The sequence below is a fragment of the Onychostruthus taczanowskii genome, unplaced genomic scaffold, assembly GCF_017590055.1.
Source record: "Onychostruthus taczanowskii isolate IOZ18803 unplaced genomic scaffold, ASM1759005v1 scaffold3, whole genome shotgun sequence".
NCBI lineage: Eukaryota > Metazoa > Chordata > Aves > Passeriformes > Passeridae > Onychostruthus > Onychostruthus taczanowskii.
Window position 1 is genome coordinate 21,725,647 of NW_024500349.1, and position 15,128 is coordinate 21,740,774.

The following is a 15,128-nucleotide window of genomic DNA, read 5'->3' on the forward strand; positions in this document are numbered from 1 at the left end:
TGCTGGGGTTGAGGGGGACTATTTCTGGCAGAGACTATCTGTAGCTCCAAAGCAGCAAGGGGAAAGTCCCAACTAAAGTGTTAGTGCAGTGCCTCTGTAAATGCTACACCTTGGTGTTAGGACTGCTAAAAGCACACACTAGTGAGAGCTCTTACAAAGAACTGAGGATACTTACAGCAGTCTCATTCTTCTCAAGATAACATCAGGGGAAGGCACATGTGGGACGACAGAAGGTGAGGTTAGATGTCTACCATGTCTAAAACATCTAAATTACCTGCACATCCCTCCCTGATGAGCCATCTCACCTCATCCAAACCTGCCACTTCCTTCCAGCCTCCATCCTGACCCTGCCCAGGGCAGAACTGACCCATGTGACAATGGCATTTGGGACTGCTGGGACCTCATTTACTTTGGAGGATCCCCCGCTGGGCCATGCCCTTCTTGACCAGGGGACCCTTGTTTGAGGTCTCAAGGGGTCCACCACTGCAAACTATTCACAAAACACTTAACTACACCCTCTAAGAGCTGCACACACCTTAATATGTTCTGCATTAGAGCAGCTGGACAATGTCCTGCTCATAGATGCCTCTGGGCAGGACTGGAAAAGGCCCAGCAGGTCTGGGTGTATTTGTGGGTAATTTATCACATCTCCCTCTGCTTCCCACAGCTCTGATGCTGGCAGCCTGAGGCTCCCATCTCTGCCCTGATGCTGGTGTCCCCTCCTTGGTGCAAACAGGCTGGGGGATGTGGTGGTGTGTGAACCCAGGTGTTTCCTACTTGTATGGCCAAGACACAACTCACCACTTTGATCTCGGAGATGGCCGACACGTCTCCCAAGCTGTTCTTCATTTCCTCGTACGACTTGCCATCCTAAAGGGAAAGACAGTTGTGAGAGCCATGGGCTGCCTTCAGCCCAGACTCCTGGTCTCTAACCCACACTCCTGGGTCTTAAGTCCACACTCCTGGCTCAGGAGATCCAGAATTTTAAACCCCAGTGATGGCCACTGATGTGGCAGCTCCTGCGAACCTCAGCCCCTGCAATCAGAAGAATCTGAGCTCTCACTTGAAAACAAAGAAAAAAAAATGGACTTCAGCCTTTTTAGTTGTACAGTAAAAGGTGAAACCAGGAAATTTAAAGACTTTGGAGCAGAAGGCAAATGAAGAGAAATAATATTTACTGTTGGATTTAAACCTTTTACATTTCTGATGAATCTTGCAATGCCTGAAAGTATTCCTTTTTTCCAACTTTCCCGATTCATTTAGCTCAAACAACATATTTTTTCAAAGCCTCGAGTCCTTACTTCTTGTAATTAGGTGCCATGTATTACCAGATACCTCTTATTTTTTATTTAAAAAATGGAATATGCTAGATAAATTGGCAAAGCTCATGACTGTGTTTTTCTAAGCAGCCAGGAGATGTCAGTTCTTAACAGAATCATCCAACAAAGTTTCCCAACAAGAACAAGCAACATAAACACACGGACTGCAGAGAAAACAGATTTAGACCCAAAACTGAGCAAAGAACACACACCAGATGTTTCTGGGATGTCAACAGTTTGGATGGCTTGTCTGTAGTTGCTGAAGCTGCCTACAGGGGATATTTTTAGAGGCACATATTTTTTATGAGCTGTATCCTTGTTTTTCAGCAGTTCTCAGGAAAAAAAAAATAAAACAAACCCACAAGTTTTGACCTTTGTTCTAAGCATCAACATATTTTAAGGGTCACTGTGAGTTGCTGTCTTATCTCTCCAGATGCAGCTGTCAAGACTGGATCCACCACCACATGGATTGGGAAGAAAGACAATGCAAACCCAGATACAGGAAATAAAATATCTCTGTAAGAGTTTTCCTGCAGTGTGGACTCCTGGGGAAAGAGTGGAGAAAGGAATTTTTCCTTCCCAGTCATCTCTTGGAGGTTTCCATTTCTACATAAGGAGGAGCTGGTACTTGTAACTCTGCTTTTGCAGGCTGCTGTGCAGAGACCAAGGCTGGCCTTGCTCAGGAGCTCCTGAGCTCTGATGGGCTTTCCAAAAACCTGAACATGAGACCTGTTTGCTCACATCTTTCACTTCACCACAGTTTGCCCTTAAAGCTGGCTCATAAATTTGCTTCTGTGGCTGCACTTTCAACAAAAAACTTCTGTTGCTTTGGTTTGTTTTTTTTTTTTTTTCCTTTATGACGTGGGTGTGTCTGTTTTCCCTCTGAACTTGATTTTACTACTCATAGTTCCCACCTCTTTCTGGCTGAAATCAAAAACTTGATTTGGAACCTAATATTTATGAAAATATGAATATTGTGAATTCAAGCACGTTTGCAAAAGCCTCTCTTTCACCACACCGGTACTTTTTTATTGGTGAAGGAGCAGAAGCTGCTCAGACAGCACCAGGAACTCATGTCCCTGCACATGGCAGGGGGCTGGAACTGGATGATCTTTAAGGCCCCTTCCAACCCAAGCCATTCCATGATTTTGTGAAGCTCAGGACATTTCCTAGGGAGGTTTCACTCCTTGCATCCTGTATTCACTGACAACAATACCCTTGAGAACACCACAGGGCTTTTCCAGCAACTTACACTCCATTTGTAGGGGTCCCAAGCGTTGAACCATCCTGTGAAGTTGAGGGGTTCGTAGCCCTGCTTCACCAGGATGATGGGAGTTGCCAGGTCCCTCCCAGCTGGATGGGTCTTGAGATACTCCTTAGCTGAGGCAATGGCATCGTTCCTCTCCTGGGCATTGGAGGCTTTGCCAACCCAAAGGAAAATCTGCAAGGGGAGAAGGTTTGAAGGTCAGTGAGGCACCAGAACCTGTGCAGACACAGTTGTTTGTTCTCCCCTGCCAGTGCGAGCAGAGACAAGACTGGAAATGTGTTCTCCCAACAGTCCCCTGTGATTCTGAGCCCAAATTTACCCCCAGCCAAGGAAGATTTTACTTTTGAGACAGGCATGGAGCATAAATATTCCAGGTGACAGCTCTTGTACGTTTCAAGGTAGCTCAACCCAGTCACGGGCCAAGATCCAACTCAATAAACACCAACTAAAGCCATAACTTGTTTGAAAATATGTCTGAGGAGAAGGGGAGGAGGCTTTTTCTGACCTCTTCCCATGTGTCCAGCAGCATGACATCATCTTCATCCAGGTCCTCCTGGCAGAACCCGACCACCTCCGTCATGATGAACCGACCCGTCTGGTTGGAGCACTCAAAGAGGCGAGGCTGGTAGTGTGTGACCTGCTCCTGGAACCTGCCTCATGCACGGCAGGGGAGGGGAAAAGCAACAAAGGTGGAAATCTTTCCCTCCTGGCTTACTGCAGGGCCCTGAAGCTACTTGTTGTGGCCTTGAAGGAAGAGGTGGAACATGGCAACACTCATCCAAAGGCCTGGAAGTCAGCAATGCCAGATACCAGGGGATTCTGAGACCATTTTAATGACTTTCAAAGGTAATTTTTTTCTCCACCCAAAAAGGCAAAAGCAGAACCCTTCCCTCACTGTGGCAATGAGCTTGATGTCAGGTGAAAGCCACACCAGATCACTTTTTGCAGAGGAAACCATCACCGGCCCAGAGGGCAGGAGAAATCCATGTTGTCCAAAAGCAGATCTAGTCTCATTATTCTCCTGGGGCTGCTGCTAATGATGGCTGGAAATGGAGCATGTGGTTCCTGCACCCCTCAGGACAAGATACGGGATAGGTTTACTGGGGAGGAAGGAGGATGTAGCACACCCTTGTCCGCAGGCTTTGGACCTGTAGCTCCCACTTCAGGAGAACTCCTGGCCCAAAAGCCAGGAAAGAAACACCTTGGTGTAGTTTCTGACCAAAGTCTTGGTGATATTCTGGCCTGGAGCTCCCTTTATTGAGGACACAGTATCAAAGTTTTGATCCCTTGCCTAATGTCCCCTGGTCAGGCGCAGAGGAACAAGCAGGTCACTATTACCTCTTTTCACTGGCATAAGGTGCTTTGCCTCCCAGAGCTTCCCAGAACTCTGCAGGCTCCTGTCCTTCCAGAATGGTGTGTTTGTCCCGTCTGGAAACGATGTCAGCCACCATTTTTGCCATCTCCCGCTCATCTCCGCTGCATCCCTGTGTCCAGGATAAAAGATGGAGGTGCAGTTAGGGGCAGACTGGCAAAAATTATCCATGGGGAAAAGCTGGCTTAATCCTCTGGAGAGCTTCAGACCTGCTTGAGTGCTCTCGAGCTGATCACTCAGAGTCCATTTCTAGTCCTTGAAGGAACATTTAGTGCAGCCAATGGCACTTAGAGCAAAACTCACAGACTGATTTGTGTTGGGAGGGACTTTAAAATTATTAGGAACACCTTCTACTCAAATAGGATGCTCCAAGCCATATCCAACATGGCTTTGAACACTTCCAGGGATGGGACATTGACAAGTTCTCTGCTTTGGTTTGATCTATCATCCTGATACACGACTGAATTTGCTCTCATCCTGATTTCTTACCCATCTCATCCTGACACACGACTGAAACCAGATAGATGAATTTGCTCTCATCCTGATTTCTTACAGCTGGAAAATCTGGGATTATTTATTTATCTGAATGAAAGCTGTATGAACACCTACAACGAGGTGAGGTGAACCCCAACATGGGTTCCTTTTGTAAAGAAGGCTTTTACTGCTGACCCTCGACAGACAGAGAGCCCTTTCCTGGGTGCACTTTCCTCACAGAATAATTGAATCATTAAGGTTGAAAAATACCTACAACGAGGTGAGGTGAACCCCAGCATGGGTTACTTTTGTAGAGAAGGCTTTTACTGCTGACCCTCCACAGACAGAGCCCTTTCCTGCGTGCACTTTCCTCACAGAATAATTGAATCATTAAGGTTGAAAAAGACCTTTAAGATCACAAAGTCCAACCATCAGCTCAGCACCATTATATCATGTCATCAAGTGCCACATCCACACATTTTTGAATACTTTTTACTCCATCATTGCCACGGGCTGCCTGTTCCAGTGCTTGACATCCCTTTCTGTGAATAAATTTTTTCTAATATGTAGTATTAACCTCCCCTGGCACAACCTGAGGCTGTTTCTCCACTGAATTAATGTGCCACCTGCCCAAGGATTCATCTCCATGACCTAGCAGAGGCAGGAGACTCAAGCCCCACCTCACCCATTCCATATCCCTTTGGCTGCCTCCCGGCGTGTCTCTGCAGACTCACCTTCCCACACCACAGGTAGCAGACCTGGCTGGTGGTCAGCAGGAAGACATCGTTGGAGTTGAGGGAGGAGGCTCGGGCTGGCACCTCTGTGGCCTTTGTGTTCACCTCATCCGTGCCCCTCACCTGGAAGAGGCGGATCGCCGGCTCGGGGCTGCTCTTCTGAGCCCGGCTCGTGCCACCCTGCAAGGAGAGAGGGAAGGGTGCCACTGGAGGTGAGGAGGACACAGATCCACGGAGTGACTGCTCTGGGGAAGGCTTTGGGCTCGCAGCCCTGCCCACCGTTGCAGTGACGGACCATGGTTCTGCACTGATTCCAGGTCGGAATGAAACCTACATGGCCCAATTCCCACATTTCTCCCTGATTACAGAGCTCCCATCAAGATCCTCAAGATCCATGTGACCAGATCTTAGCGTCTGTAGAGGATTTGCCATGCAAACTGGGCAAGGCATCTGTACCCTGATTTCCAGTTGTGCTCATCTTAACTCAACATCTGCCATGGAAACCACATAGTGGGACCAATACTGAGAGCTGAGGGCAATCCCCCTCTCCCACAGCCACAGGTGGAATTTCTCCACCACAGATGTCACAGCAGCAAGTGAAGTGGGTTGGTAGTTATGTGATGTAATTCAGGCAAGGACAATTCAAATCATGTTTCTAGAATATTTTGAAGGACCCTCTCTGGACAGCAGCATTGGTAATTCACCAATTATTCTAACTCTGCAAAATATTTTGGGACAGAGCTGGAATGAACCTCACACATCACTGCTGGAGTTCAGGGGTGGAGCTAGCAGCATTGGTAATTCACAGGACAATTGCCTTATTCTAACTCTGCAAAATATTTTGGGACAGAGCTGGAATGAACCTCACACATCACTGCTGGAGTTCAGGGGTGGAGCTCAGTTGAGGTGGGTCAGTCCAGGACTGTATTACACCAACAGTGTTCAGACTGCTTGGGGAATACTAGAAATGTCCCTTCTGCCAGCCTGTGCAGGGCTGGCAGGCTCCTTTCTTGAGTATCAGCCCATTTTTATTGGACTACTTCCACTGCAGCTGCCAAGCCATCCCTGCTGCTCCCACCTCCCAAAGCCAGGTTACCTCGTAGATGACCAGCTTGCCCTTGAAGATGGCCAGGAAGTGCCTGGGCTCCTTGCCCATTGTCACCCGCACCTGCACGGCCTCGTCCCCGTATTTCCTGTCCAGCTCGATGGCATTGAGGGCACAGGCAGTGATCTCATCCACGGAGGCGTGGCGGCCCTGGGGGACACACACAGTGTGAAGAGAGCAAGGGTACAAACCTCTGCACAATTCAACACCTGCCAATCCCAAAGTGTGTAATGTCATCAGATCAGAATTGAAACGTTCAGATATTTAAATTTCACTGGTATTCCGGTTTTGTAGACTTTAGAGTCCCATTTTTGAAGCTTCTCTCTGCGTGAAAATATACTTCAGAAAGGAAAGCAGAAAAATCCATATACCCACAGAACTCTAGGAACTGAGGCTTTAAGGGACAACCTGACTCCAAACTTTGACTCAGTACTGCAAGCCCCACCATTCTTCAGTCTTTCTGTCTGATTTTGCTAGTGCTCAGTCTGATGCCAGTTTGGGATCAATGTCCATGCTACCTACAAAGGACAGCTTGGGATATTTGAAACTGGGGAGCAAAGTGTATCTGAGTTCTGGGTGCTTGGGCTGGGATTTTTGTGTGCAATTGCTTCCTTTAGCTTTAGGCTTGTACAGCAGGCACAGCACAGTGCCCTCTGCTCTGCTTTGACCTACCTGCCACATGTAGAGGACGTAGTGAGGTCTGCCTGACCTCAGGTAGGTGTACAGGACCAGGTAGCAATCACCCCCGTAGAACTGCCCGTACATCTTGGGATTGACTGGCTGCATTTCCAAATCCTCAATCCTCCACACCTAGGGAACAAAAAACACCTTGGTGAGCAGCAGTGGAGTCAACGTGAGGACAGAGCACAACCCTTTGGCTACCACACCACTGAAGCTCCAGGTGTTCCCACAGGTCCCATCACTGGAGGGAAGAGACCAGTGCCTGCCCCTGTGAGGAGCTGTAAATTGCCATGAGGTCCATCCTCAGCCTCCCCCGGGCTGAACAAACCAAGTAATGCTTGGAAACAGGCTGATTACTGCACCCTCTGTCAGCCAAAGGAGCTCTCTCACCTCGATCTCCCCGGAGGCATCATCGACCATCCTCTGCTCAGCTGCCAGCTCAGGTCTGGCGTGGAGCTGGGTGGTGTCAAACTTCACCTGCTCCACCTTGGCTGCGTGCGCCAGCAGAACAAAAACAAGAACCCAGTGAATGCACAACACAAACCCTCCCCATCATCCTCACCCACAACCATTGTACAGCAAGTAAAACCCAGTCCAGGTTTGCAAAAAGCCACTCCTCCCCCCAGTAAACCAACGCTGATTTTGGGATATGCAAGAGCTCAGCCACTCCTGTGACAGCTGGAACTGACCACACAGCATGCTCCAGTGATGGCTAGCTGGTAAAAATATTACTGGTCTCCTGACTGAAAAATCTTTATTTTTCTCCAAATCTATAAATATTTCCCTCCTTTTAAAATGCTGATTTCAGAAATAAAATGCCTACATTTCTCCAGCTCATGACAAAGAAAGAGAGTATGTAGGAACAGCACAGAGAGAAGCAGAGATGGAGAGAAAAGAGAGAACTTGCAAGGGAAAGAGATTTGTGGCTCTCAAGCTGTTATTGATGGAGACATTCAGCATCTCTGTCACCTTCCCATCATTCATCAACAAGCTCTCTCTCTTTGGAATTGTTCAGTCTTTGGGGTTAATGCATTGAAATATTCCCTTCAGCAGTGTGATAAATACACCATTTTACACTTAGTGTAAATACAGCATCACTCCACTGACGTCAGGAGGGGATTGGATGGATGCCAGTGTAAATGAAAGCAGAACTCCTTATCAGGCTCAGCATTAGCCCTTTATAAAGGAAATTTGGGAGATCTGCAAGTGGGAAATTTTGCACACAATTCTTCAGAGAGGAGCGACTCTCTGCCAACATTTACATTCAGAGTAAGTGGCAATTTGGTTCATATAAGAAAATGCAGCAGAGCTGAATGTCATTCAGTTCATGAATCTTTTCCATCTACTGAAGAAGATGGAAAATAGAAGGCACTAGGAGAGTGTACATTAGATTTTCAAGATCCTGAAGGCAGGAGACATTTGATGTGAATTATGTTCCTTCAGCTATTGCTTAGCACAGGTAGGAAAGACAAACCCAGGACCAACATGCTCACCAATTTTGCCTGTAGAGTAGACCTTGCCCAGCCCTTGTGTTTCGTTCTTTTCTGTCCACCTCTGGAACAGCTGTTTGAACATGGCTGACTCTGCTCCATCATTGATCACCTCAACGTTGGTGGATGAAGGGTAGCCTTTGGCTTGGATAAAACCCTGGTGGGGTTCAGAAAGGTTATTAGTGAGCTTTTTGCTTTTTACAGACATGAGAAGAGGGATGTGGACCGGAACCAGCCTGAAGAGTGTCCCTCACTGAACACAGGGCAGGATTCACTCCAAGATTTGCATTCAAATTAATCAGAAGTAACTGAAGACTCTTGCTGCAGTATCCATCTTTACTTCTGTCTTTAGAGGACTGAACCCTACCCCTACCCCTTTTCTCCAAACTTTTTGTCCCTCTCTAAGCCAGGAAAACTGTTCTGCCTGCGGCCTGGTAGAGAGCATGGGACTGAAGGGGTGCAGGCAGCCCAGCACCCCCAGAGCATGAAGCCTGTTCTGAAGGGACTAAACTCTCACAAATATTTTTTCTTCTTTTTTCCATTTCTTTCCCTAAACCCATATTATTTCTTTGCAACAGTGCTACCATTGAGTTAAAAGTCTAGTTCAACAGAGGTGCTTGATACGAGTGGGAAGAAAACGTTCTGTGTTCTGCCACAATGCCAAAATCCTTGTTCAGTTTTGGGAATTGCTCCTGTGTTTATCTCAGAAGGCTCCAGGATGACCCGAGGTGCAGGGCTGGCAGCTGTGGGAAGAAGCCTGATTGCGGCTTTCTGAGCATCCAACTTCTGCTGTAAAAGCTGCAGCCACACACTGCCCTCAGGGAAAAGCAGAGCAGATGGTTCTCCCATCCCTCCCACCTGCCACACTGAAAGATAGACAGATCTTTTGTTCTACATGTGTAGCTCAGGGCCAGAATTTGCAGAGATGATTGCCTACTAAAATGAGTCTGAGTCAAGCTCTTGACAGGAGCTGGGAGGACAGTGAGATAAGTTTTAAGGCATTTTTAAGCTTTTCTTCTCTGAGACAAGAGGTGCAATCCTACTGAAGCTGGGGGTCTCCAGGTAGGACCTTACTGAAGGTGGACCCACTGAAGTTCAGGATCTCCTAGTTAGATCTCATGGAAGACAAAGCCATTTATGGTCTTCCTGTAAGTAAATGTCTAATTAAAAGCCATGCTCACTCATAGTCTTCACTTCAACATGTTAATTTGTAAAAAAATACCAAATACCTTACTTGCTCAGGCTCCCTTCAGGCTAATTTTTTCTGAGAGGAAGAGCAGACTAAAAAAAAAGAGCTCTGACAGAAAGTAACACATGGATGTCAAAGCCTCTTTATTATCTGCTCATGCACCTTTTTTGGTCAAATTCTTAACCCTGCTGATCCTCTCTGACTCCACCATCCCTTGAACCAACAGCTCCCAAAGCTCACTATCTACCACGTAGAAAAGTATTTTCTTTTATACTTGATTCTCTTTAATGATTTTTTTCTTAGTTTTAGTGGTGGGTCTTAGTCCTAGCACAATTTGATGACTAACAATTTTGTATTTATGTCATCATGCTTCCCCTAGACGTTCAACTTCTCTATTATTACACAGGCCAGATCCCCAAGACCTACACTTAATTGTAATTAGTGGTCAGATCTAGATCAGCACGTATCAACCGCCCACAACATCATCGTTTGCACTCTATTACAACTCACCACAGCTCGAGTGAATGCTGCTTTTTTCTCTTCTGGGCTGGAGGCTTTTCCTCTCCAGACATAAATTTTGAAGCCACCTTGGTCTAAAATGTAGCAGTCCTGAGGTTAAACCGAGAAAAACAGGAAACAGAAAAAAACAAACGTGAAAAACTCTGTGCAGGAAAAGCTCATCATTTGCAGCCCAATCAGGTGGATCCTTGTTGAAGATTTAAGTTAGATGCATATCCAGCTCATTTATTTGCCTTACAGAGCTCTTGCCCTGGTGCAGCCATTATCAGAGGCGACAAAGAATGAATTTCTTATGGTTTATAAATGGAGTACAACTACCACCAACCCCACAGGTCAGGGATTCACAGGTGTGGGCACACCTGGCCCAGGCTGCTGATTTATAATTGTAACTAGTTGAAGTATGTATTTTTCTTAGGCATTGCTCAAAACTGTCTATTACCCCCTCAGAGGAGGTGTTCTCAAACCAAAAAGGGTTTGGGCTCTAAAAGGGGTCAGGAGAAGTGCATGCTGAAATATCTACCCTGTCCTGCTGCTGCCTGCATTTGTGCCCCTGCTACTAAAAGAGCAGGAAAGGTCCAAGTTAGACATCTTCTGCATGGATATTTTGTCCTCATTGAGATCCCTGATCTGGAGCTCAGTGTTGCATTGCTGTGAATGCAGCAGGATCCCAAACCCAAGGGGGATGAGGGGTGGGCTGAGCCCACCACCATGAAGACAGCTGGTGCTCCAAACACACTGTGGGACCAGAGGCTGCTCCTTTTTCAAACTGAACTATGAAAGAAGGAAAAAGGGCTTCACGTGTCTGCAAAGGGAGGCTGAGATTTTAACAAGGCTGTCATCAGGATGAAAAGGGGAGTGGGAGCCTTGCGGCACAGCGCTCTGCTGGAATAGGCTGGTCTGCACTGCAGAGAATTAAGGATGAGCAATTCTATGCCAAATTTCAGTCAGAGGAAAAGCCTCTGTTTTTTGAAAAACTCTGCACAGAGGGTCTGTCAGGAAATCTCCTTCCAGGGTGGGTCACTGAGACCAGCCACTTGCTATGACAGGAAAACAAATCTCCCTGGTTTCGTGAGCAGAGTATTTATTTGCTCTGGAGTCAGCAGAGGGAAGGCTGTCCTTGAACATCAGGTATTAAGAAGCCTTCATTCCATCTGGAATTTATTCCTGGTATGCAGCTCTCCCTCACTGTGATTGCCAAGCTAATGTAATCCTTGGCTGAGAGCATCAATTTGCCATCTCTTCTTGGAACAGCTTCAACACACCACCTACCTCCGGCTGCTGAGATTGTAGCAGGGCTAAGCTGTCCTAACCTAACAGCGGGGATAAGCTCTCCTAGTGATGGAAGGCCTGATAATTTTCAGGAAACAGGTGCTCAGCTGAAAACAACGTGAGCCACAGCCTCCTTTTCTCACTGGAAAGGCCACTCTGGCTTTGTCTCACCTCGTGCTGAAGCAGATCCTGCGTCAGGGGCCGGGTGGCGATCTCCTGCACCACCAGGTCATTGTCCTTCTCATAGACACTGCAAGACAGAGCCACCGAGCTGAGTTAGACCCCACAGAGCCCCCTGAGAGAAGGGACGGGGTTTGGAGCCCAGCACTCACTGGTAGAGCCTGACGTTGGCTTTCTGCAGCTCATCGGCTTTGGTGTCGGGGACGGCGTCGCGGAGCTCCCCGCGCCTCTCGCCCAGCACCATCCTCATGATCTGCATCAGGTCTGGGGAGTCCCTCTCGTTGTCAATGATGCCAATCTGAGCACGGCCGCCCCTCTCGCTGTCCCTGATGCTCCGAGCCAGAGCAAGACCCTGCACAAGGAGCCACAGGGGTAAGGCCTGACACACACCCCAAACCCAGCGAGCCCCAGAGCCCAAGCAGTGACTGAGAACCAACAGCCCAAGCCAGGTTACCACAGCTCTCTGAAGCCCCTAGTGCCCTCCAAATTTAGCTGTAAAAGAAGCAGATATGTCTGTAATGCCTGATTACTAACTAACTCAGAGGAAAATGTTGCTAATTGTAGTCGCTGCTGACGCTGCTCCCGCAGGGCACAGGCATGTGGGAGCCACAATAGGCACTGCCTGTGTGTGACTGTGCACCAGCAGGTCCAGTGGTCCCGTGGGATGGTCTGGGGGGGAGATGAACACATGCTGAGGCCAACGAGGCAGGATGCTGCAGAGCTGCAGGACCCCGGCCGCCCCACGGTGACGTTTTACATTTAAATGTTTCAAGTGTTCAAAAAACGTGGATGTCTTCTGTGAAAAAAGCAGCATGAAATGTCAAGCAGCTAATTAGGTTGAAATCTCCACCTTCAATTCAATTTTTTTTGTTCCCATGACTCTTATTGCAATAGCTTTGAAAGACTCCTCTCTTTATAGGGGATGACCCCCTTGAGGCCTGAGATGAACCCAGCAGCCACCAACCTGCTCCCCATCCTCTGTTGAGGATTGCTTTGTACTTTCTTCAGCATCCACAGGATCTCCACTGTGCCCCAAAAATGGCATTCCCTGTGGAGATTCCTCCTCTCCCAGTTCATCAGGGGACACCACACACAGAGCAGACCCACCTGCCTTTTAATATTATAATGACCACAAGCTTGGCCACCAGCTTTGCTGATGACCTGTTGCTGTATCTTGCTTTATTAGATCTCTGTATCTTGGTTCCTGTATCAGTAAAATAAGGGTAATGATGCCATTGCAAAGTGCCTTAAGAGCTATAGATCTGACCTATCAGCACCTGGGTTATGTATTCCTTGTCTAACACTGACCAAGCCAGAATTCCCTGTTGATGCTGGCAACAAAAAATTAAAATTAAAATTAAAATTAAAATGAATCTACCCTGGGGTGGCTACTGCAGATAAACCTACTGGAGTTGCTGACTTTCTAATCTTATGCCATGCAAACAACAGGGCACAGAGGGATGGAGATGAGCTCCAGAGGGAGCTGGATGACTTTCTGGGGATGGAACTAGCCCTTGGCTGCCTGTGAAATGCAACCTGAGGCCAGGTCCGAACTGGGGCAAAGCAATTCCATGGGCCTCTAAAAACAGCAAATGGGCAAGTAGAAAATTTATGATTATTTGGCCATATCTATGTTGTTGGTCATAAGATTTTCATTGTGAAAACACTGTACTTTTTTTCTTTTTTTTTTCACTAGGCATCAAAAAATGCCACCTTAAGCCAAGTGGCTTCCACCTGTACTCACCCTGGATTTCTCAGCAATGCTGCAGCTGGGTCCATTCCACTGGATCAGCACTTTACCAAGGTCCAGCAAGAAAACGTCTCCCTTATTGAAACTGTCCCAGGAGAGCGCTACCTGTCACAGGGAAATGAGAGAGTTTGGCAAAGTGGGGAGGATGAGGAGAGCTGCAGGTGACAAGTCACAGCCATGGCAAACCCGTCCCTGGGGATGTAAGAACAGGTTTGCAGTGACTGCTCATTCTGCTGGCACTCAGCTGAGCACAGTGGTAACACCAAACCCTCAAATGAGAACTTGAAAACTGTCCTGAAATAGAAATTCTTGAGCAGAAATGAGGTACCCACCAGGCAAATTGCCTCAAAAATGAGTGTAGGAGGAGAGGGAAGGAGAAATGATCCACAAGATCATTTCTCCTTCCCAGACCAGGGTCTTCTTCTTACCTCTGTGGCTGACACGTGCTTCTTGCCCTTGACATGAAGGAGACGCTTGATGTTGTACATGTTGGTCTCCACGTGCTTAAATCCTGAAGCCACTCCTCCCTTCTTGTAGCTGTTGTGTAGCAGAGAATAAAGACTTAGAGCTGATTAGAAAATACCTTCCCCTCTATCCTCTGAGAACAACCCAAGATTTTGGTGGCAACTAAAAAATCTGGAGGCAAAATAATCTCAAGGTCCTAAAATTGCAGTGACAAATGCTGTGTTGCCTCACTGCTGCTCATGGTCCTTATCAAGGTGTCTGTCTGCCTCTTATGGGTGTTGTGTTCCTGCTGTGCACACAATTATAGAATCATAAAATCATTTAGGCTGGACTTTCAAGATCATCGGTTCCAAGCATTAAACATCCTGGGAGAAGATGAACAGGCAGGTCAGGGATGGCAATGGGATTGTAACACAACCAAACTGAAAATCCTATTGACCATGGCAGTGGCATCCCAAAATTGAAATATTCCATAAGCATTCAATTAAAATATGAATCTGACTTGGCAGAAAACAAACTTCTTGTTAAAATTTTGTTTTCTTCAAAATAGTTATTTCATTAAAAGCAGCTTAGAAAGGAAACTGTGGCCAGAAGCAGAGCAAAACTGTAAAAGGACACTGTCTTTCTGTCAGATTTTACCTCCCAATTTTTTTCTTCCATCCTTGAACACACACTTTGCAGTAGCCACTCTCAGCACTGTTATCACCTCATGCCTCTCTTGTGGCAACTTTGCACAATCATGAGAGGGCACAACCCCCCACAGAAGTCCTTTTAAATGTTTTTTGGGTAAGTCTGATCCACTCCCACATATCCTAGACCATTTTAGAAAACAGATCCATTGTTCACACTACAGTAATAACTGACACAATGCCATTTAGGGGGGAAAAAGGGACAATTGTTTATTGCGTTTTTTGCCCTGTGGGTAACAGATGTATTTTATTATAGGTGGAAAGGTACTGACTAATGTGGTCAGAAATGTGACTCACAGCACTCTAGACTTGTTTAGATACCCACAGAAGGATGTTGTGGTGATTAGTCCACCTGCCAAGATGTGGAAAGAGCCTCCTTTAATTTCCCATTCTGCCTCAGACTTACTCACTGACCACGGGGATGTGGTTTAGACCCAGATGAGTTCTAACTCATGCTGATTTCAGAGGCAAAGAGGTTTCAAAACAGACTGGTTTTGAGGGTCTGATTTTCAGTCCTTCATTGTCCCCTCTCAACTTCAAGATGAGTCTAAAAGCACTTTTCTCCTCAGAAGAATTCTGAGGAGATTAATGAGAGGTTGTTGAGATGAACAAGACAGATATACCA

The 15,128-nt window shown here is 46.9% G+C and overlaps 1 protein-coding gene across 1 annotated transcript in view; it reads right to left on the bottom strand.

Moving 5' to 3' along the window:
• Positions 1-15,128, bottom strand: part of VILL (villin like) — a 34,451-nt gene that overhangs the window by 3,030 nt on the left and 16,293 nt on the right. Inside the window, exons 5-19 of the mRNA XM_041408576.1 lie at positions 13,778-13,886; positions 13,344-13,454; positions 11,752-11,951; positions 11,591-11,669; positions 10,142-10,240; positions 8,446-8,599; positions 7,343-7,443; positions 6,944-7,081; positions 6,263-6,421; positions 5,167-5,346; positions 3,925-4,070; positions 3,092-3,236; positions 2,572-2,760; positions 802-870; positions 176-187 (exon numbers count right to left, since the gene is read on the bottom strand). Of these exons, the coding sequence (XP_041264510.1) occupies positions 176-187; positions 802-870; positions 2,572-2,760; positions 3,092-3,236; positions 3,925-4,070; positions 5,167-5,346; positions 6,263-6,421; positions 6,944-7,081; positions 7,343-7,443; positions 8,446-8,599; positions 10,142-10,240; positions 11,591-11,669; positions 11,752-11,951; positions 13,344-13,454; positions 13,778-13,886 (1,891 nt within the window). The remainder of the gene's footprint in view (positions 1-175; positions 188-801; positions 871-2,571; positions 2,761-3,091; positions 3,237-3,924; positions 4,071-5,166; positions 5,347-6,262; positions 6,422-6,943; positions 7,082-7,342; positions 7,444-8,445; positions 8,600-10,141; positions 10,241-11,590; positions 11,670-11,751; positions 11,952-13,343; positions 13,455-13,777; positions 13,887-15,128) is intronic.